The sequence below is a fragment of the Lithobates pipiens genome, unplaced genomic scaffold (assembly GCF_037356315.1).
Source record: "Lithobates pipiens isolate NorthernLeopardFrog02 unplaced genomic scaffold, aLitPip1_a1.2 Scaffold_22, whole genome shotgun sequence".
Classification (NCBI taxonomy): domain Eukaryota; kingdom Metazoa; phylum Chordata; class Amphibia; order Anura; family Ranidae; genus Lithobates; species Lithobates pipiens.
In genome coordinates, this window is record NW_027507784.1 from 97724408 (window position 1) to 97747755 (window position 23348).

The following is a 23348-nucleotide window of genomic DNA, read 5'->3' on the forward strand; positions in this document are numbered from 1 at the left end:
AAAAATGTCTAACATCCATTTTTCATCAATTTTATTTTTATTTTTTTGACACACGGAAAATGGGGCTTTCATCCATCATCTTTTCAAAAAGGAAGAAAATGGATGCAAATGATCTGCTTTTTTTTTTTTTTTTTTTTTTTTCTTTAGGAATGCATTTGAGGTCTGTTTTTATCCGTCAACAGATGGATGAAAAGCGGATGAACGGCCTATGTGTGAAAGGGGCCTTTTTAGTTGTCAGTCTTGTTCATGTCTGTTTTTGATGGCTGAGGCTGGCATAAGAGGTGCTGTTATTTCATGGAGTGATTTGTATATCTGGTATTGTCAGCTTAGGGGCTCACACCAGAACTCAGCCTTGTGCACCGTGAAGAGTGGTTTTAGGTTTTGTAATGCTGAATTGCAAGTAGGTAGCCCATATAAAGTGAGTGGATAAGCAGCTGTATAGATTTGCCACAGTTAAGTTTTGCCAGGTAGGCAGGGTTGCACTCAGCTCTAGTAGAAAAGGTAAACTGCTCTTCACACTGCACGGGATGCCATGTGAATGGCCTTAATTCAGTGCTGGATATTAAAATGTTTTTTGGGTGTAGTTTGCCTTTTTAAATGTAGTGAAAAAATATAATAAGACATTTATTTTACATGTGCAGAAAAACTTGGAAGAACATACTGGCTGCCTCTTAAAATTCTCAGGAGACTTGGACAATATGACTTCCAGAGAAGATATTCATGCCTTATTTCAAACTCATGGTGAAATCAAGTGGATTGACTTCAGTAGGGGCGCTAAGGAGGTGCGTATAATGCCTAGTAGAACTTCTGGCGTATTGGCCTCTTAAATTGTCTTAATTGAAAGGGATAGTTAAAGATTATCAACGTTTTATTGAAAGATATTTGACATGCAGTTTAAGTGCAAAGGTCTTTCAATCAACAATACAAAAATTTTCAAATAAGAAATTAGCTGATCCATGTAATTTCCAAGTACTGTGTCACTATCTATCCGCAGACCATGTTCCAGTGTGCACTTCTCAAGATTGTCCAGCGCAGGATATATATACAACCTATGCAACCGCAGTCAAACATACCATCCTGCCGGCATAATAAGTGGTCGCATGGGTCCCTGGAGGACACCCGAGGACAGGGACAGATGAGAAAAGAGGGGAGATGGAAGGCTCAACCAACATCAGCAAAGTACCTGGTTCTGGACTGCTAGGTTCCTCCCGGCGGTGCCACAGTTTCCAAACCAGGTTGTGCGCGTCCAGGCGGCCCTGCAGCCTCGCTGTCATATTCTCCATTATCTCTACCTCCCTAATCCTAGCATACAGCGCTCCCTCCAGTGGAGGGTGATCGGCGCTTCCAGTTCAATGCCACTAGGCAGCGAGCTGCCGTGAGGAACGTGCCTGACCAGTTTCACCTGTGGGGCCAGAGTTTTCAGGGGCGACAGCCCTAGCAGGAAAAATTTAGCGGTGAGGGGGACTTCCCTCTCTAAGAGGTGAGTCAGGAGTTGCCGCACTGACTCCCAGTAGGGTACTATCAGTGGACATTCCCAGTATACATGATACTTTCTCCCAGGCATCTCCAGCAGCGGTCTGAGCTTGCCGGGTGGATGGCTTGGAGCACATCAGGGGGTCATGTACCAGACGTAGAGTATTTTATAAATATTTTCTTTATAGAGCGTGCATATCGAAGACTTGGATGCCTGAATCCAGATGACCCTCCATTGGTCCACGGGTATCTCTTCCCTCGGTGCCTTTACCCATTTAAGCATATATTTATGCTTGCCCGTTGAGACAATGGGCCTGTCATTCAGTATTTTATAGATGTCTGAGATCAGACCTTTTTGGGCCGAGCCTGCCAGGATGAGGTTTTCAAAGGGGGTTGGAGTGGAGAATTGTAGGCTCGGCGCAAATGTCAAGGCCTAGTGTCGGATTTGCAGATACCCGTAGAAAACCTGCTTTGGGAGATGAAATTTGGACTGTGAGTCTGCAAAGGAACGCAGTTTACGGGTGCAAGGATCTACCAGATGGCCATAATGGAAAAGGTTTTTTGTGGTCCATGGTGAGGACATCGGAGTCAGGCTATCTGGCAGTTTGGGATTACAGGCAAACGAGGTCAGGAGCGAGCTCTACGATGATGGCTCATGTTGCTGCGACAGTGTGTGCCAGAGCTTTCGGAGTAGTGCCATCGGGCATAGAAGCCGTGCAGATTCTACCTCCGCGTTCGCATTCCATAGCAGATTGTTGGTGTGTTGGGCGAGCCATAACTTCTCTATCTTGGTCCATTTATTATATGACCGGAGCATAAACAAAGAGGTTACCACCCTCTGTTGTGCCGCCTGGTAATACTTAGTGAGGTTAGGGAAAGCCAGGCTGCCATCCAATCGGGCTGCCTGCAATACAGAGCGTGGGATCCTATGCCTTCTGTAGTTCCAAGTGAAGTTCAGTAAGTCGGCTTGTAAGTGATTCAGTTGGCCGTAGGGGACTGGTATGGGTAGGGTCTGGAAGAGGTATAATGGCTTCGGGAGGATAATCGTCTTTATAGACGCGATCCTCCCGAGAAGTGATATGGCGTTTTTCCACTGTTGGAGGGTTTTAATGTTATGGAGAATGGGGGGGAAGTTTTCCTGATAGAGCGTGGAATACTGCGGGGTGATAGCAATCCCTAGGTACTGCAGTGCCTTAGTCCTCCAGCTGTAGGGGAAATTGGCTTTGAGATGTGCTACCTCCTCTACCGGGGTGTTTATTGGGAGTGCCTCCGACTTAGAGGTATTTATTTTATATCCCGATGGGGCCCCATAGCGTTCAAGTTCTCTGTGAAGGTTAGGGAGGGAGGGTCTGGGTTGTGTCGACGAGAGTATAACGTCTGCGAACAGGGAGATTTTAAACTCCCTGTCTCGCACCATTAAGCCCTTAATGTCTGGGTTTTTCTGGATAGTGGCCGCCAGGGGCTCGACACATAGTGAGAAGAGCAGGGGCGGGAGCGGACATCCCTGTCTGGTGCCATTCTGTACTGGGGTAGAGAGGGCAAAGGGGGTCTTGACCTGGGACGTAGGGTTCAAGTATAGGTGCTGGATAGCCCTAAAAAAGTCCTCTGATCCCTATGTGGCGAAGAGGAAGGGCCACCCCAGGCGATCAAACGCCTTCTCCGCGTACAGACCCAACAGCAAGGCCTGGCCTCCCTCCCTGTTCACCACCTCCACCAAATCTATGATCTTCCTGGTATTATCCCCTGCTTGGCGCATGGAGACAAAGCCTACCTGATCTTTATGGATTAGGGACGCAAGGACCATGCTTAAGCGCAGAGATAGGAGTTTGGTGTGGGGTTGACATTAAAGCGTTGTCCCTCAACTGGGATAGTTAATCTTAAGTGACACTTTGGCCAAAGCAATAAGACTGATCAAGGCTAGCCATAAACAGTTTAAACATCTGGTGAACTGGCTGAGTTTCAAACTGTAGTGGCAAGCTGAATCTACCAAGTTGCTTAACTTGGGTAAAACCAACCTGCCTGATTTTACTTGCAATTATCATGAGACTGCTATAGCCTCTAGCAATCACTGTCTTCTCCTGGCGGGGGCAACCGTGGTTGCAGGAAAGAAATTTGCATGGTCTATGGCCTGCCTAAAGCCTATAATACTGCCTTTAGAGATTTTGCACCTGCTACTTCTGCAATTTAAAGTCTGTGTAGTTCAGCCCACTGGCCTCCACCCATGCCACTAAACATTTTGAGTTATCTTGGTTTAAAACTTTCTAGGTAGGTATAAATTTAAACCATGTAAGAATTAAATGATCATCTTCACTTAACTGCTGTATGAAATAGGTGACCAGTGATGAGATGAGTTATTTTTTGCTAAATTTGTCCTGGTTTCCTTTTTTAGGGAATTATCCTGTTTAAGAGTAATGCCAAGGAAGCCTTGGAAAAAGCCAAGGAGGCAAATAAAAACAACTTGCAGCTGAAAGACAAGGATGTAACTTGGGAGCTTCTAGAGGGTGATGTAGAGAAGGCTGCACTGAAGAAAATTATGGAAGACCAACAAGAAAACTACAATAAGTGGAAAGGCAAAGGTTGGTACATTAGTTTAGTAGTGCAATGTGGCCATGGCCTAAGACTAGTTTCATTGTTTTTAAATAGGGTTGTTTTTTGGACCGAACAGCATTTGAGTACACAGCTGGTCAGTTCAACAGGGATTTCTGAATTTCTTGGCTCCTTGTATTTTTTTTTTTAAATAGCCAAGTTCACTTCTCGTCTTGTATGAACATGTTACGCCCCAAGTACAATTGTAACCTCAAAAGGTGAAGGGAGGATGCAGGAGCAGTGTTCAGTCTATGTAGAAGACCTGAACACCTGGTACAAGTAGACAAAATGCAGCAATTTGCTTTCAGTGGGGGTGCCAAGTTTTTAGTGTAGAAATATTTTTTTTTTTTTTGTAAATATCACACTTGATACCCTGATATTCCTCAGGGATAGGTGTAAAACTCTTCTTAACCCTCTTCTGAGGGGGTGTATCTGTACAACTCCTCTTAATGGTTACTAGAATTAAGTGAGTCACACCAATATGGTGGAGTTCTAGGTCATACTACTTCCAATGTAACCAGACTAAATGGAGAATAAACTGGGACTTCACCGACTGAGGATTCATATTAAATCTCACATCACAGATGGATAGCATGTATATCTTTGTACAAAAGAATAAAATGTCCATTAAAACGTATTCATATAAATCAGTGATTTACCTCAATTAACACCCTAGAGGCAATATCTAGAAGCAGTTAAGCATATATAAATCGTTTAAGGAAATAATATGGGTAACCAATAAAATCAACAAAGTGGAATTTGTAACTTGAAAGACTCCTCATGCTTAACATGTTTTGCATCAATGGCTTCATCAGGAGCTGGGTAAAGTCCTACAATGTCCCCAAATAGAATCACTAAAAACCAATGAAATATGATGGTCCCAAAACTTTGGAAAATTATGCAAAGCAACCACAGATGGCCTGTGGTGCAATCAGAGGGGAACATCCAAGAAACGGCGCCACCATACGAGGATGCGGCAATGTGATGTAGAAAGGACCGAGGAGATAATGGACATGATCTGAAAAATCCTAAGCCTGCCAGGATTAACAAAGTAAAACTGAATATAAATGCACAAAGTGTCTACCTCTATCGGCCGGAACCCCAGCTCCTGATGAAGCAATTGTCAGCTCGTGGGGACGAGGCACTGTAAACTTTCTTTTTATATTAAATTGTGTTAAAAAAAATTGATTTTTTTTGTACTTGCCGTAAAATCCTTTTCTCTTGTAGTCACCGACTGACACAGCTCCTCTCTGTAACTAAATGGGTTGTATAGCCTGCCATTAAGAGAAACTAGGCAAAATTGTTACACAATACACAGAACTTTAATCCTGCCCCATGGGGGCGGGCCCCGTGCTATCAACCCTTCCCACTGCTCCTAGCAGCTTCAGTACGTCAACAAGCAGTATAACGTAGAAAAAAAGGAGGGGTGGGTGCTGTGTCGGTTGGTGAATTACAGAGAAAAGGATTTCACGGTGAGTACAAAATCCTATTTTCTCTATTCACCGACCGACACAGCTCCTCTAACTAAATGGGACGTCCCCAAGCAGTGCAAAATGAGGGGTGGGAAAAACGGCATAAAAACTTCATCCACCATGGCAAGTGGGAACTAGTGAAGCTAAACCCACAAAAAACAGCAGTGTGTGGAAAAACACCACTATATATCCGTGTATCCTCAACAGGAGTGATTCCCCAAGACCGCAACATTGCGGAAGTAATGCAACAGTGCATTAACCAAAACAGTACTGCGTTTTTATTGAAAAACCCAGGGAAAAATTCAATTGCAACTACATGGCCCCCTGCATAACTTTGCGGCCAAAATAGGCATCAGCCGATGCACTGACGTCTACCTTGTAGAACTTGGTAAACGTATGGACAGACGACCAAGTCGCCTCCTTACACACCTGAGCGACAGACGCTTGGTGTCGGAAGGCCCAAGACCGCAACATTGCGGAAGTAATGCAACAGTGCATTAACCAAAACAGTACTGCGTTTTTATTGAAAAACCCAGGGAAAAATTCAATTGCAACTTCATGGCCCCCTGCATAACTTTGCGGCCAAAATAGGCATCAGCCGATGCACTGACGTCTACCTTGTAGAACTTGGTAAACGTATGGACAGACGACCAAGTCGCCTCCTTACACACCTGAGCGACAGACGCTTGGTGTCGGAAGGCCCAAGACGTTCCGAATGCTCTTGCAGAGTGGGCCGTGACTGGAAAGGGAGGCACCTGCCCCTTCAAGGCGTAGGCTTGGACTACAATCTCTCTGATCCACCTGGAAATGGCGGCCGACGAGACCGCCATGGCCTTCTTGGGACCAGCCACCGAAACGAACAGTGAGTCTGACTTCCGAAAGGAAGCTGTGGCAGACAAGTACACCTTCAGAGCTCTAACCACATCTAGAGCGTGAAGGGCCACCTCCTTGGGGTGCTTCGGCTTAGGGCACAATGATGGCAATACAATGTCCTCATTGATATGAAAGGGGAGACTACCTTGGGTAGAAAGGACTGTTGCGGACGCAACACCACCATATCCCTATGGATCGCCAGATGAGGTGACTTGCAGGACAAGGCCACCATTTCAGAAACCCTCCTGGCCGATGTGATGACCACCTTCTGTGAAAGGGTCAGCAGGGGTTATCTCCCTGATATTCTCAAACAGTGGCTTCTGAAGCGCCGACAACACCAGGTTCAAATCCCACAGAGGTAACGGAGGACGCGCCGGAGGGACTACATGTCGCACCCCCTGCACAAAGGTACTCATGAGTGAGACACCAGCGGTCTTTGAAAAAAGACAGCCAGAGCTGAAATCTGCCCCTTGATGGTGCTCAACGCCAACCTCTGGTCTACACCTTGCTGAAGAAACGGCAGGATCCTGGATATAGAGAAAGGGTGGCATCTGCGCTCCTTCTCCTCACACATGGAGATGTAGGCCTTCCAAGTACGATGGTATATCTTCCTGGAAGATTTCTGCTGACAGACCCCTGTTGCTCAATACCTGGCTTTCAATGGCCAGTCCCTTAAAGCCAGTGATGGTAAAGCAGGGTGAAGGATTGGACCTTGATAGGAGGTCCCCTCTCAACGGCAGTCGCCAGGGAGCGTTTGCCACCATGCGCACCAGGTCTGCGTACCAGGCCCGCTGAGGCCAATCTGGGCCAACCAGGATTACTGGAATCCCCTCAGCTTCCACTCTGCGAAGCAGCAGACGTGGCAACAGTTTCAGCGGAGGAAGGGCGTAGATCAGCTGGTACTGATCCCACTGAGCCACCAGCGCATCTGCCCACGGATCTCTTGTCCTGGACACGAATCTCGGCACCTTCCGATTGAGCCAGGAGGCCAATAGATCCACATCTGGTGTGCCCCATTTCAGGCACAGCCGCCTGAATATCTCCTGGATGCAATGCCCATTCTCCTGGATCCAGCATCTGACGACTCAGTCCGCCTGCCAATTTTCCACTTCCGGTGTGTAAATGGCTGGCCACATCCATGGCGTTGTCTGACTGTATCCTGGTCGGACGCCCTCGACACTCCAACCATGTGTGGAGGCACAGCCTGATCGCTCTCAATTCGAGCAGATTGATCGGCAACTTGGATTCCTCCATTGACCAGAGGCCCTGATCCGTCTGAATCCCCATCACTCCACCCCAGCCGGACAGACTGGTGTCTGTAGTGACCACCGTCCATTTTAGAGGAAGGAACGATTTTCTGACCTGAATCGCCAGGGACCTCAACCACCAGATCAGAGAGTCCTTGACTGGCTGGCTCACCTGGATCTGCCGATCCAGGGACAACTGAGATTTGTCCAAGTTTGTCAAGATCTCCTTCTGCAGGACTCTGGTGTGGAACTGGGCATAAGGTACTGCCTCGAAGGAGGCTACCATGAGCCCCAGCACCCGCATGCAAAAGCTGAGTTATGACCAGTTGCGGTTCAACAGTAATTTGATCGCAGATCTGAGAGTCAGCAATTTTGTCTGAGGGGAGAAAAACCCCTCGCTTCCCTGGAGTCCAATAGTAACCCCAGGTACTCCAGACGCTGAGTCGGTACCACCACCGACTTCTTTAGGTTCAACAGCCACCCAAACGCTTGCAGGGTCTGCAAGGTGATTGCCACATCCTCTAACTCTGAGGCGGAAGAAGCTCTCAGGAGATCGTCTAGGTAACCCACGATCGTGATCCCGCGTTGTCTCAACACCAACACTGGAGCCAGTACTTTGGTAAAGACTCTACACTACACTATGGCGATTCCTCTTGTTTATGCATGTGCTGGGCAATGAGCGGTGTGGCCGTAGGAATATACCAACCACTGGAACAGAGTGCCTAAAGAGATGCATCCTCCATGCAGTCCATGTTCAGAGGGAGTGATTTAACAGTGGCGATATTTGATCTCTGAGATGGGATCAGTATAGCTGGTAAGTGTCAGTATTGTTGGTGGTGGAAAGCCTTTCTTTGCAACTCTGACACTACTTTTCATTGGTGCGGTGTGATAAAACACGGTGGAGATGACAAGTTGAACTATTGTTGAATGGGTAATGGACTAATATCCTGAACATTTATATATAGATTTCTTTGTATTTTTGGATTTATTTATCTATTTTTCAAACACATTGGTTTGAATCATTATAGTGCAGCTTTTTTGGAAAAATTGGCATTTGTAATTGTGGGTATCTCACACTTAAGTTGCTGCTGCATTTATTGTATTTATTACATTCACTATTTTTTTGTCACATATATTCTTTCACTTCAAAAAAATTATTTTTCAGTATTTGCATCTAGGAATAGCGCTGTATTATATGGGTTTTATACTGTGATCCAGACATTGGTAGCCCGGTCATATGTATACCCCAGAGCATTGAAGCTCACCAACCACCTCTGGAGCATGAGGTATGTCGTGGCCTGCCAAGCCGTAGCTGCGGGCCGGCTCACGCTTGATGGCCGGACTGGGGAGACAAGGATTTCATGAACCAGCCTGTCACCCAGCCGGCAGTTGATGGAAGATCTCAGGATCTCTCATCTTGCGCAAAAAGCGGCAAACCTGCAGCAAAAAGGACAGAGGCCTGCAGGGTTTCCTAGGTCATTCTCCTCCTTGCTATGCAAAATAAAAACTGAAGCTGCTAGGAGCAGTGGGAAGGGTTGATGGCACGGTGCCTGCCCCCCATGTAAACACTTGCTTCAGTGTTTACATTCAGGACACTGGAACGAAGCGGTGTCTGGCTTCGTGACAGTCTCTCTAGCCCCTGAAAGTGAAGGATAGAGTCTCCCAGTGGGATGGGAGGCCTGGGGGGGGGGAGGTGGGGGGCAAGCTGACATCCCCTCCAGCTCCTCTGGGATAACAATCGAGCGGCTTTTAGCTGCATCGGTTATCCCTTGAAAGCCGATCGCCGCTCTAAAAAAAAGTACCGGGATGATGCCTGCAGCTGCGGGCATCATCCTGGTATAACCCCCACAAAAGCCAAGGCTGCATATCTGCAAACCCTCAGTGGGAAGGTGTGTGTTTCCAAAATCTATTAAAAAAAAAAAAAAAAATTGGAGGTTCTAAGTAATTTTCTAGCAAAAAATACAGATTTAAACTTTAGATAAAGTGCCAGAAAAGACCTGTTCAAGTGGTTAAAGTCAAACACTAAATGTTTTCATGCCCATTTTAATCCTTTATAAATAAAAGCCATATCTTTGTGATTCACTGACTTAGTGTCATAAAGTAAAGTTCCAGTTTATTCCCTAGGATTAAGTTGACTTACTGCTTCCAAGCCACCTGAAACTACTAGCTGGGTGTGCAGTGGATGGCCTCAAAAGATCTGATGACCAATGCTGCTAAAATGGACAGGGTAGATCAATCATTTAGGAGCTTTATGTGTTAAAGTGGCTCTTAATTCCTTTTCTCTTTAAAGCGTATGTTTACAGGACCCTTATAGTAAACTTTGTATGAGGCTGCTTGTGGGCAACAACTTTAAAAATCTGCCCCCACCTCACTCACTCAATTTACAGAAGTAGGATTACATGGTGTATAGTTAAACTTTGAGGTTTGTGTGTGTGAGGCTTTCAAAACAAAAATTTTAACATTTAAGTTTTTTAAATACAGGTGGTAAGAAATTTAAAGGCAAAGGAAGGGGGGGTAAAGGAAATGACAGTTCATCCAGGAAGAAAATCCAGTTCCAAGGAAAGAAAAAGAAGTTTGAAAGCAGTGATGAAGAGGACACTGAAGGTAGGGTTTTTTTTTTTTTTTTTTGTACAGCTTTTATTCAACAAGTGCCCCACAGGAGCCGCTTTTCATGGTTTAATGTAAACTCTCATATAGATTTGGGGTAGATGGGTGTTGTGGGCCATCTTTTTACACTTGGCTTCTGTCACTGGAAGATTGGCAAACAATGCAAACTAAAGGGGCAACTGCAGGAACTAACTTTAGTAACCTGCTAAGGAGTGTTGAGCGGGTTGCCTTAGCAGGCTGGAGAGAGTCTCCACATCCTGTGCTGTTGCTGCACTAATTGAGAACCTGGGTATTCTGTTGAAGGGCTGTTTGGCTCACAAAAGGGCAGAAAAATAATTTTCCCCAGACTGTTTCCTGGCGCTCAGCTGTAAGGCAAGTATGATCTTCATGGCTGGTTCTCTGAGGAGGAATAAGCAGCAGCTGTCCCTTTCACTCATTAAGCACAGTATTTCAGAAAAACCTCCTTGTTGGCTCTTGGCATTAAAGCATTTGGTTTTAGTATAGCTGATTGTGAAAATCTGTTGCAGATGTTTTATTTTTCAGTTCTTCATTTTACAGAAGGAACAGGTGATGCCAGGAATGGAAGTCCCAAGAAGAGGCAGCTGGAGGAGAAATCCTCTGAAGAGCCAGTGCCAAAGCAACAGAAGACTGCCGAAGACGAGTAACTCTCTGCCTGGTGTTTTAGATGTTTTTATAACAAAAACAAAATTCCAAAAAATAGCGAATGCATATTTTAAGTCTACAGATGCTGAATGTCAGTCGAGTGAGAATCTGATGAAATCCACATCTATGTCGACCTGCAATGATTTTTTTATTTTTGTTACTTTTTGAGTCATTGAATAAATGGCACTTGTAAAATTGCTAACTGAAACGTTATATTTATGTTAATACAAACACTTTTTTGTTTAATACAGGTTAGTAACTCTTCTGGGAATTGTGTACTTTGACACCTTACATGTAATATATTCAATAAAAAGTAGATTGTACTTGGCTTGTCTCACTTTAATGAATGAAAGAAAACTGATAATCTGTTTGCTGTAAAATTTGATTATCCTTTAATATCAGGGTGGTTTGGAGGGTTATTCCTGAAAACTGGAGAAAAAAAGTTTAAAGGAAGCTCTACTTCAGGTATATGCAATTAGTGGATCTCCAGCTGTTGCCAAACTACAAGTCCCATCATGCCTCTGGGTGTCATGCTTGTGGCTGTCAGTTTTGCTATGCCTCATGGGACTTTTAGTTCTGCAACAGCTGGAGGTACCCCCCCCCATTTGTCACTAGGTACTTCATTTTGACACTTCTGGTTAAGATTGTTGCACAATATGACATAACTGCTTCTCTTATATATATATATATATATATATATATATACACACACACACACCCCCCCCCCCCCCTAAACTGACTGAGAAGCTGGTGGGATCATCTTACTTGCAATGCCTGAAGCTGATGCACAAATCTGCTTGGGGTGCCGACCTTGTGGGATCCCTGGACAGATACTTACTTTATATTAAGTCAACAGCTACAGTATTTGTAGCTGCTGACTTTCTTTCAGACTGATCTCCGTTTAAGATGTAACTAGAGGCCAAACTTTTCCCATTCTGCATATATTAGGGAAGGCTTATAGCTCCTGGTGGTCTAATTTTTTTTGGCCATGTGCCCAATTGGGAAAATTGCTTTCCATTCCCATAGCCAAAATAAGGGAATCCCTTGGGGCTCCTCCGGGTCAGCAGAACTATCGTAAGATTTTTTTTTTTTTAATTTTTTATATATATATATATATATATATATATATATCTCATACAATGAATGTCCTTTTTAATGAGGTGACCAACGGATTAAACTCCCCCTGTTCAGTTTATTGCTATGTCTGCCTTATCCAAATGCTTGCCTTTTTTTAGTCATACTTTTAACAGCAACCAGATCTGTGCTTTGCGTTCATAATTTATGGCCAAAGCAACTTTCTGCAACCCTGTTATTTCCTCTTTAAAATTCTGAAATCCCTTCTGGTGAGCAGCAACTTAAATCTTTGCTGGACTCACTGCATGCCTTTCAGAAAGGTACTTGTTTTTTTAGGGGGCCTTATTTCTTTTGCTGAATGGATAAGGCCGTTACAATGCATCAGCTCCTGTGAGCTTTCTTTACTGGTGTTGGATTTATCCTGTAATGCATGAGTGGAGAGAGGTGTTTGCTACCCTAAGAGTGGATTGAAAATGGTTGCTTTCACAAACTCCAGCATGTATGTCCAAACTGAATGCCTTTATAGGATACAACTAAAGAACAATGCATATGAACTTACAGATTTCTTCTTGTGGAACTTATAAGATGCTGGAAGATCATACCGAAGCTCTGTAAACAAATGATAAACTTTTACAACTTTCAAACTTTATTTTTTTTGCAATATGCATATGGTATTTTTGCGTTTGCATACTAGCACATTCTACAATTGCCTTAGGGTCCTTTCACACGGGGCGGATCAGTTCTGATCCGCCCCGTGGATGTCCGTTTGCTCAGCGGGGATCACTCCGCCGATCCCCGCTGAGCAGGGAGATGACAGGTCTGTCTCCGCACACTGTGCAGGGACGGACCTGTCACAGCGCCGCTCTCCCCTATGGGAGATCGGATGACGACGGACCGCAGTGCCCGTCGTCATCCGATCCGATCCGCAGACGGATGGAAAAATAGCTTTTTCCTCCGTCACACTTTTTCGGATCGGAGCGGGTCGGATGTCAGCGGACATGTCACCGCTGACATCCGACGCTCCATAGAGCTCTATGGAGCACCCGTTCAGGTCCGCCTGAAAAACTGACAGGCGGGCCTGAACGGGACGTCAGTGTGAAAGGGGCCTAAGGTGTTTTTTTTTTTTTTTTAAAGCCTTATTCATGCAGGTGTACCCATGGGCGGGGCTATCTTCTGTGTATTTATTCATGCAGCTGGCTATACTGATCAAGAAAGCAGACTGATCTGTGCATTGGACTTGCAGATAGGTGCCACTTGTCATTTAATTTCTACAAGCCTTGCTGCACAGTACACACATGCATTACATGTGGATGAGATTTAACCACTTCAGCCCCAGAAGATTAGGCTCCTCAATGACCAGAGCACTTTACAATTTTCGGCTTTGCTTTAACTAGCAATTGTGTTTGTTTATAAAATGTATACTTCTACATTTCTTTGGTTAAAAAAAAAAAATCTGTGTAAAAGTTATGAAGTCTACCACATAAGGTGCTAATCATTGACCACACCTGATGTACTAATGGCCTCATCTCAAGCCCTGAAAATGCTAGGACAGTCCAGATATCAACCCTTTTTTTTTTTGGAAAGTATTTAGTAAGAGGCATGGTGTTTTTTTAAGTTAAATTTTTTGGAACTGTTAAATGTTTTTTACCTACAGTGCAGTACAATGTGATCCAGGACACGGACTAATAATAGTATGTAAGGGGGGAGAATGTATTTTTACAGTGACTAGAGCAGGGATATGCAATTAGCGGACCTCCCAGCTGTTGCAAAACTACAAGTCCATCATGCCTCTGGGTGTCGTGGCTGTCAGTCTTGCTATGCCTCATGGGACTTGTAGTTCTGCAACAGCTGGACTAGAGCAACACTGTCCTACTCAGGGGAGGTAATTTTTTTTTTTTGCACACTGATTGCTTTCAACTAAGATTCAGTTATAAGCGACCATTGTTTCTGAATGAAAACTATTTATTCATTTTGTGATTAGCCACAGCTAAGCGCATGGTACTGATGGGCTGCGATTGGCACTGTCTGTACCATGTCACCATTGGCAAAGCGCATCACAATAGTACAAAGTGAATGGTATGAAACAACGCCATTCATTGTGTACAATTGTCAGGTGATTCCCTGCAGCAGCAATCACATGGTACCGGCAGCGGGCCAGTTACTGGTCGTTTCCAGTGGTGACAGATTGCACTGCATATGGGGCACTATCCTGGGACGTGTCATACTTACTCCCAGGCCGTCATATTACAATAGGCCGGACAGGAAGTGGGTTAATCTAATGCTAGATTTCACAATGTAATTATTGTATAAAGGAAATTACCTGCTACTACTTCCATCTTCACATTCCAGTCAGCAGCCTTTTTTTGGATGTGCTAGACAGAAACAATTTACTTGTTAAAATGCAAAAAAATGTTGTGCATGCTTAGACGCACTAAGGTAATTATAGTCTAATGCAAAGCGTTTGCGTCAGTGCTCAAAAAGATTAACTCTTTCAATAAGATACCCTACCTCTCTTGTAGATGTCTTATGTAGGGAATATACAGATGTCCTTGCCATTTGCAAAGCTGTTTTAAGAAACGTCATATCCATACCTAATACAAAAAAAAAGTCAAAAGCACATCAGTGGACCCTGTACAGACCGCAATGATAAAATATGAAGCAATCTTAAAATTCATCTGCCTATACGGTTACACAAGTGTCTTTATTTCTATCCAAAGAACATGAAGGCTGGATTTGCACTACCTCTGTTGCAGTTAGCATGTTGTCTTGAATAAAATGCATCCATACAGACATTTTTATTTATTATTTCACAGCAAGATTTAATTTTTTCATGTGTGCTGTAATTCTACACAGCATGTTCCATTGTCACCCAACTTACAAAACACAACATGTTAGTGGGAACTGGGTTTCTTTTTACATTGGGCCTGTGTTGAGCAATGCAGCCTAACCCGCATGGTGTGAACGGGTCCTCACTGTTTACTTAAAGCAGGGCTTGACAAATTTGCTTGGAATCTAGGAGCCAGGTCTGTAACCGCGATCCGGACTTGTCCCTGGCCTGACATGGAGACGAGTGAGGGGAAGATAGAGGGACATCTTTTTTTTTTTTTTTTTTAAATTGCACTTTAGTGTAAGTATGAGATCTGAGGTCTCTCTGACCCCAGATCTCATATTTAAGAGGTCCTGTCATGCTTTTTTACATTCCTTGTAATAGGAATAAAAGTGACAATTTTATTTTAAAAAGAACAATGAAAAAATAAGTTAAAATACCAAAAAATAATAATTTTAAACACTCGCTGTGCCACCAAGCTTGCATATGCGAGTAGCGCCCGCATATGAAAGCGGTGTTCAAACCACACATGTGAGGTATTGCCGTGATCGGTAGAGCGAGAGCAATAATTCTAGCCCTAGAACTCTTCTGTAACTCAAAACATGCAACCTGTAGAATTTTTTTTTTTAAACGTCGCCTATGGAGATTTTAAAGGGTAAAAGTTTGTCGCCATTCGGGCTCAATTTTGAAGCGTGACATGTTGGGTATTAATTTGCTCGGCGTGACATTTTTCACAATATAAAAAAAAAAAAAAAAAAATTGGGCTAACTACTGTTGTGTTATTTTTTTTAATTAAATTATTTTTCCCCCCAAAAAAGTGCACTTGTAAGTCCGCTGCGCAAATACAGTGTGACAGACAGTATTGCAAAAACCGCCATTTTATTCTCTAGGGTGTTAGAATAAAAAATATATATAAATGTTTAGGGGTTCTAAATAAAGGGAAGGAGATGGGTAGGCAGGGGAAGCTCCATTAGCATTGCTGGTTGTCATACCAGCGGCCACCACAAGAGGGAGCCAGATTCAAGAAGGAAGCATAGGACTGCAGAAGGCCTCAATTACAGGGCGACGCGAGCACGCTGGGGGGGGGGAGAGACAGGGTACCCCCCAGCTGCTCTGCGCCAGGTCGTTAGTTCTAGTCGCAAATGCGACCTGGCGCCCGGGTTTTGTCGAGCCCTGACCTAAAGAACATGTATTTGTTTGGAGAATCCAGTAGGTTTCAGTGACACTACCACTGGATTCTTCACTTACAAAGCATTCCAGAAAAGAAAAGTTCACAATTCAGAACAGAAGTTAGGAGAATCTCCTTCAACACTGAACTTTTAATATAGACTTTGTAGTTTTATTGGGGCATGCACTTCCTGTGCTATTGCAGAAAGCGCTTCTCCGTGTGGGCATGCATAGCACTAGGAGTCTGTCAGGGTTTATTTTACTAACTCTTCTTCCTGATATTTACAACTGAAATACAGTGCATCCAGGAAGTATTCACAGTGGTTCACTTTTTCTACATTTTGTTATGTTACAACCTTATTCCAAAAGTACAACCATCTCTGCAGCACAAATCAGGCCTGTATGGTAGAGTGGCCAGACAAGCAACTTCTCAGTAAACGGAAACATGACAGCCCAGCTTGAGTTTGCCAAAAGGCACCTGTAGGACTCTCGGACCATGATAAACAAAATACTCTGGTCTGATGAAACAAAGATTGAACACTTTAGCCTGAATGACAAGCATTATGTCTGGAGGAAACTAGGCATTGCTCCTCACCTGGCCAATACCATCCCTACAGTGAAGCACGGTTGGTGTGGGGATGTTTTTCATTGGGAGAAACTGAGAGACCAATCATGCAAAGATGAATGCAGCAATGTACAGAAACATCCTTGATGAAAACCTGCTCCAGAGCACTCTGGACTTCAGACTGGGGTGAAGCTTCATCTTCCAACAGTACAACAACCCTAAGCACACAGCCAAGATAAGAAAGGAGTTCCTATGGGACAACTCTGTGAATGTCCTTGAGCGTCCCAGACTTGAACATCTCTGGAGAGATCTGAAAATGACTGTGCACAGATGCTCCCCACCCAACCTGATGGAGCTTAAGAGGTCCTGCAAAGAAGAATGGGAAAAATTGCCCGAAAATAGGTGTGCCAAGCTTGTAGCATTATACTCAGAAAGACTTGAGGCTGTAATTGGGGCCAAAGGTGCTTTAAAGTATTTTTTTTTCGTTTTTTATTTTTAATAAATTTGCAAAGATTTCAAACAAACTTCTTTCATGTTGTCATTATGGGGTATTGTTTGTAGAATTTTGAGGAAAATAGTGAATTTAATTCATTTTCAAATAAGGCTATAACATAAAAAAAATATGTAAAAAGGTGAAGCGCTGTGAATACTTTCCGGATGCACTGTATACTGCTTTGGCTAAAAGTTCAAGTAAAATGGACAGACATAACTGATAATAGTCCATATTACTTTTTTTTTTGATATGTAAAGCAATGATTTTTTATAACTATTTTTCAAGCATACAACCTTACCTTTATTATGTTTAGTTCCAAAAGGAGGATTCATTATCACCGTGTCCACAGCTTTCACCAGACAGTGAGCTGGCAACGAGCAGATATCACATTGAACTAGGTCAATATTTGGAAGTTCAAACTCATCAGCATTGGTTCTGAAGATTTCCAAAGCATCTTCATCTACATCAAATCCTAGGCATAAACTGCAGGATATAGGTAGATGGAAAAACTTTGTTTAATGAACACAAAACCAGAAATAGTTTAAAGGCGGTGTAATGACAATATGGTTTTTATTAATGAAAATGTAGGTATAGTCAAAACATTCTTTGATTTTGGATAAAATAGCAGAGGGTTAAAACCCCCCGCCTGGTTATTTTTTTGTAGCCTGCATAACTTTGTGGAAATTTCCCTTCACTTTTTGCAACAGAGACTCAACAGGAAGTTCCCAAAGTGAAAGGCATTCCCCTCTTAGCCCTTGTACACACGGTCGGAGATTCCGACAACCAAATCCGTCGGATTTTGTCCGAAACTGTTGCATACACACGGTCGGACAAAGTTGGCGGAAAATCCGACGTTATTTCGTTACGACGGGACTACGTTCACACTAGTAGCCAATAGCTTTGGTGTAGGAATTTGATCTGAGCATGCGTGGCACTTTGTCTGATCGGAATTCTCTACACATGATCAGAGTATGTCCAATCGGAGCATTTTGTCGGAAAATTTTACCAACAAGTTGGAAAACTTGGTCCGTCAGATACTCCGACGGAAACAGTCTGATGTAGACCACACACAGTCGGAATATCCGACAAAACGGTCCGATCGGACACATTCCGTCGGAATCTCCGACCGTGTGTACAAGGGCTTAGACAGTTTCCCCCCCCCACCTCTTGTTTTGGGGACAATGCTATAGTTTTAGATTTCTCCTCTCCCTTTCCTTTCTTACTTTGTAACAATGGCCACCAGTACAAAGATTGTCAAGTGTCCCCAATGGGGACTGGGCAATCAAAACTCGACAGGTCATCTAACCCATAAGGTTAACCCACTCTATCCAAAATAAAACAAAAGGGATTTGCCTAAAATTTTAATCTGCTTTTATTTTGCCTTCCTTGCGCCCCTCCAATATGCTAATTATTTATTTTAATAAAACCTGTTTTCCTTACAAATCTTATTTTAGACGCAGTGATGTTATCACTATGTTTCTGTGCTTCTCTATGTACTGATTGGTGGATTTCAGTCTGAAGGGAGTGGGCATTTCTAGGCAGGCTGTATCTGCATGCAGGCCTTCTAAAGCTGGCCATAGATGGAATGAAATTCCACTCACTCAAGTGGCAGGACAAATTTCGATCCATCTATGAGCAGGCAGGTTAGACAGAATTTGATTTCTCTTTCAACGTCTGTACAACCAGCCTGCTGGAAAATTTTCACTCAATGTCGCAGGCTATAGCCAGCGGTACTGATGAGTGTATGTTGACGGCAGGAAAGTCTCTTCACTGTCAGAATATAATAGCTCCGCAGGAGGGATTAATTTTCATTCAAAGTGCTGGTTGAACGAAAAAAATGGAATCATGTATGGGCTGCATTAGGTAACACCCACATGAAATGCTGAGCCTCCACGATGAAAAGAACTGAAATTCAACGAAAGAGGTGGGTCAGGGACAGCCAGGCTGAGGAGGAAAGAACAAGATAATGCTGGATGTCCTTGCAGCCCAGAGGAGAAGTGGGTTCTATCTGACTTGAAAAAGGTTCACAAGTAGAGTAAGCAATTTTAGCACAGGAGGAGTCCATACAACTGTGTAAGAGAACAATAATAAAAAAAAAATAATAATAATTCTTGATTGTTTACTACAGGTCAGAACTTACATTTGTACTAAGCATTTTGTTCACTAAACCCTAAAATGCCAACACCAGAGAATGAAAGCTCACTAAACAGGTTGTACTCACCCAGCACCCAACATAGCTGCTCCAATACTCAACACCCCACATCCACAGCCGAGATCTGCAACCACTTTATCTTCGATATCACCAAATGTGTTATGGATCGTGTACAGCATACATGCTGAAATGACATGAATGAAATATATAAGATAAAATTACACCTGTTCATAGCTGAATCAGATTTATTACACAAATACGAGTGCAATAGTGAGCTAATTACAAACAGACATGCTGGTATTGTGAAAGGATGATCACTCAGTTACAGCGGAGTTCCATCCAAAAGTGGAATTTCCGCGTTAAGGACGCCTGACCCCCTTGACATTCCACAATTGGCATGTAATTTTTTGGGGAGACGGGTACCTATTTTTGACAGGTACCCAGCTCCCACTTACGCTGGGCGGTCCCTCCCTCCCTGCAATCTTCTGGGACACATCACAGGTCCCAGAAGATTGCCCGGCCATTCAGGATGACCAGAGCGACTCGCACCTGGCTGTGAAGCTGCAAGCTTTCACAGCCAGATGCCAACAGTAGTGATGCCAGCGCTGCGGAGAGGTAGGGGAGAGAACCAAAGCGTCGGGTGGCCGCATTGCTGGACCATGCGACAGGTGAGTGTGTGTTTATTAAAAGTCAGCAGCTATACTTTTTGTAGCTGCTGACTTTTAATTAGCACAGAAATGGCCAGAAGTCCACTTTAAAAGACTTAGCGAACCTGTACAAATGTGAATTTTTAGTATATAGACAAACTACACTATATTACTAAAAGTATTAGGACGCCTGTCTTTACATGCACATGAACTTAAGCAAGATCCATAAAGACATGGATGAGTGAGTTTGGGGTGGAGGAACTTGACTGGCCTGTACAGAGTCCTGACTCCAACCCGATAGAACACCTTTGGGATGAGTTAGAGCGGAGACTGTGAGCCAGGCCTCCTCGTCCAACGTCAGTGCCTCACCTCATAAATGTGCCTCTGGAAGAATGGTCAAACATTCCCTAAACCTTGTGGACAGCCTTCCCAGAAGAGTTGAAGCTGTTATAGCTGCAGAGGGTGGGCCAACTCAATATTAAGCCCTATTGATTAAGACTGAGATGTCATTAAAGTTCATGTGCGTGTAAAGGCAGGCATCCCAATACTTTTGGTAATATAATGTATATTCATCTCCTACTCTTTTATTTATTTTAATAATTTTTTTTTTTTTTTATGTGCCTGTGGTGTGGTGTGCAAGAAACAAAACACCATAAGTGAACACACAAAAAATGCACCTACCATGTGTCAAATAGTCCCTTTGCGAAGAGGAAGGACCCTTCTCTGAACTCCCCCTCACAGAGGCAAGCCACGCTCAGGCCTCCCTAGCAAAAGGCCTGACAAACCCCACTCATCTTGATTAGCCAATGCCAACTACTGAGGATTAGGTGAGGGGCTCTCACAAAGAGGGAGCCCCCCCAAGGCAGGTGAGGAAGGAAACCTAATGGATACACATCCTCCACTCTTACTATGATACATACAGACAGTTACTGAATGACAGGAAGGGGGACCTCTTCCCAAAAACCCTGGGTGGTGGTTGTGGGTTTTTTTTTGCCATGGGGTTCCCTCTTAGGATCCTCCAAGCACAAGTCGCATGCCACAAGTCAGATCAGTTAAGATGATAATCCAACTTGGATATGACTTACATTCAAACCAATGGGCTGAAATTGTGTCCAAGTCAAACAAAAGTAGTGCAGGAACCTTTTTCAAAGTCGGATCATTTAAGATGGCTCACATAGGGAACCATTGATTTTGACATGTCATGCCACTTTTGCTCTTGAAGTCGGAGAGTACTGTATGTCATACCAGTGTGAACCTGCCCTTAGGAACACGTTACACCTGTGTTTATTGAGTAACAGGTAATATGTTCATAAGCACCTGCTTCCTGATCGCACCGATTGTGGGTAGAATGCTTTGCAGTCTTTTTTCCTCCAAAAACATGTGCATGTATCATTTTATTTTTAAAAGGTGAACCTAGTTTGTACAAGAGCCCCTTTTACAATATAATATAAACAAAATAAGAGTTAAAGCCATTTATAGGGTAGGGCAGCCCTAGGGGTCACCATACACATTACAATCTGGCCATACAATATTTGTAAATTTAAACCTACATAAAGTACTTAATATGAGGACAGGGACCTAAACTATCCAATCAATCTGAATCCAGACATTTCATTACATGGAAGAGATTGTACAAGCAGATTGTACCTTGTAAGGTAGACTTAAGCTTTGTGTTGGACAATGTTTAGCAGGTTGATGCTGTGTGGACTGTTTTTAGGGTTACACTGGACAACTTTGAACCAACCAGGTAATACAAGCTGATAGAACATTACAAGTCACAAGTGAGTGACACCGTCCGCTAACCTGCTATATGTGGTCTGGTAGGATACTGCTCCAGGAGTAGTTTTGGGTTTTCAAAGGTATCAACCTGTTGAAGGTAGCTCTCTAACTCTTTAAGCTTCATCTCTAAAATGGAAGGGAGAAAAATAAATATAGCAAATTAAATTATAAACACATTACTCTCTCCAAATGGGAATATTTTAAAGCATGGATCTTTAGGTGCTAATGAAACAAGAAGCCTTATTCATTAAAGACATCTTATTCTTAAAACGACCCTAATGCAACTCTAAAATATTAACACAAAAGCACCCCTTGTAAAAAGGAGAAGCTTTAGGCCCCTTTCACACAAGAGGTCCGATTGGATCCGGCTGTCCATTTTTCACCCAGACCCAATCTGACCCTCCATTCTCCTCTTTGGGCAGTTAGATGTAAACAGACTTGTGTCCATTTACATCCAGATACCTCTATGTCCAACCCAACCTGGCAAAAAAAAAAAAAAAAAAAATTTTTTAAAAATAAAAAAAAAAAAACACGGAAGAGGATCCTCGATTTGGCTTGATCGGATCGGAGGGCAGTCAAGTGTAAACAAACAGCTGGCCTTTGTAATTCCTCCTGTCCATAGAGCAGAGCAGGCAGTGTCTGCTTTGCATAAGCAGAGCGAGCACGGAGTGGTCATCCAGCAGCTCCTTTCAGATCCATCTGCTGATCCCCTGCTGAGCAAAACCAGATCTGGCACGTGTAAATGGGGGCCTTATACTTACCTTTTCTGATGTGTTGGATAGTGTGGCCTCCGCTGTGATTCCTCCCGCTGACTCTTAGGTTACTAAAAAGTGGTGATGCAGGGGTCGTGGGAGGAACACACAGCCCGACATACTCTATAGCAATGATGGCGAACCTTGGCACCCCAGATGTTTTAGAACTACGTACATTTCCCATGATACTCGTGCACTCTGAAGTGTAGCTGAGCATCATGGGAAATGTAGTTCCAAAACATCTGGGGTTCCAAGGTTCACCACTGTTCTATAGTGTCAGATGGCAGACATGCCAGAAAGTCTTTAAGGCCTCATTTAGGACTTGCATTTGGGGGGCTGGTTAAAAATGCATGGCTGGGACACATTTTTAGCAACCTCTAACTCCATGCTCTCAATACCATATAATAACCCATTAAAGGGGAAGCACTGCAATAATGGAATCAAAACAGGTGGTGAAGAGGTGAGAAAACGCCCATTTACCACCTGCCAATTGACCCGATCTGAGCGCAGATTGCTTTTCAGAAAAGCAGTAGGTTTAAGCGCATGCCCAAACGTAGCTTTAAGATTAGTACACACTAGTAGTTTTTTTTCCATTCAACCCAGCAGGGCTGAATAGGATAAAACTGACAGCTCAGGAGGAGCCACTGTACTAACTGTATGCTGTAGAATTATATGAGATTTAGTTATTACTGCAAGGTCATCAGCTTTTCTAGGATAAAACACCACCTTATGATCTACTATATACTCTATTAATGACATTCCCAACTTTACCAGCTAGGTAGCAACTATAGTTTAACTCTTTCATCCATGACAGGTTGAACTCTGTAAATACGCTATATACATTCTAGGTTTATCAAAACAAAAGATGTTTAATGTATTACAGAGCACTTTCATACAGCATTCACATTCTAAGTAGAAAAGCCTGTTCCCTGCCAGCAGCTGCAGTTTGGGACCCTTGCTTTCGGTGTGGA

General features: G+C 43.5%; 2 protein-coding genes across 5 annotated transcripts in view; one reads left to right on the top strand and one right to left on the bottom strand.

Annotated features, from left to right (window-relative positions):
* The window catches only part of SSB (small RNA binding exonuclease protection factor La), a 23399-nt gene extending 12155 nt beyond the window's left edge, over window positions 1-11244 (top strand). Inside the window, exons 9-12 of one of the 2 annotated variants that reach the window (XM_077447956.1) lie at window positions 642-782; window positions 3863-4049; window positions 10133-10255; window positions 10802-11244. In XM_077447956.1, the coding sequence (XP_077304082.1) occupies window positions 642-782; window positions 3863-4049; window positions 10133-10255; window positions 10802-10923 (573 nt within the window). In that variant the 3' untranslated portion in view covers window positions 10924-11244. The remainder of the gene's footprint in view (window positions 1-641; window positions 783-3862; window positions 4050-10132; window positions 10256-10801) is intronic. The other variant, XM_077447957.1, reaches the window with a different exon arrangement.
* The window catches only part of METTL5 (methyltransferase 5, N6-adenosine), a 19631-nt gene continuing 7192 nt past the window's right edge, over window positions 10910-23348 (bottom strand). For all 3 annotated transcript variants that reach the window (XM_077447959.1, XM_077447958.1, XM_077447961.1), the window contains 7 exons: window positions 21650-21751; window positions 19269-19383; window positions 17346-17530; window positions 14504-14586; window positions 14316-14367; window positions 12555-12604; window positions 10910-11055 (listed from right to left, as the gene is read on the bottom strand). In XM_077447959.1, the coding sequence (XP_077304085.1) occupies window positions 11014-11055; window positions 12555-12604; window positions 14316-14367; window positions 14504-14586; window positions 17346-17530; window positions 19269-19383; window positions 21650-21749 (627 nt within the window). In that variant the 5' untranslated portion in view covers window positions 21750-21751 and the 3' untranslated portion in view covers window positions 10910-11013. The remainder of the gene's footprint in view (window positions 11056-12554; window positions 12605-14315; window positions 14368-14503; window positions 14587-17345; window positions 17531-19268; window positions 19384-21649; window positions 21752-23348) is intronic.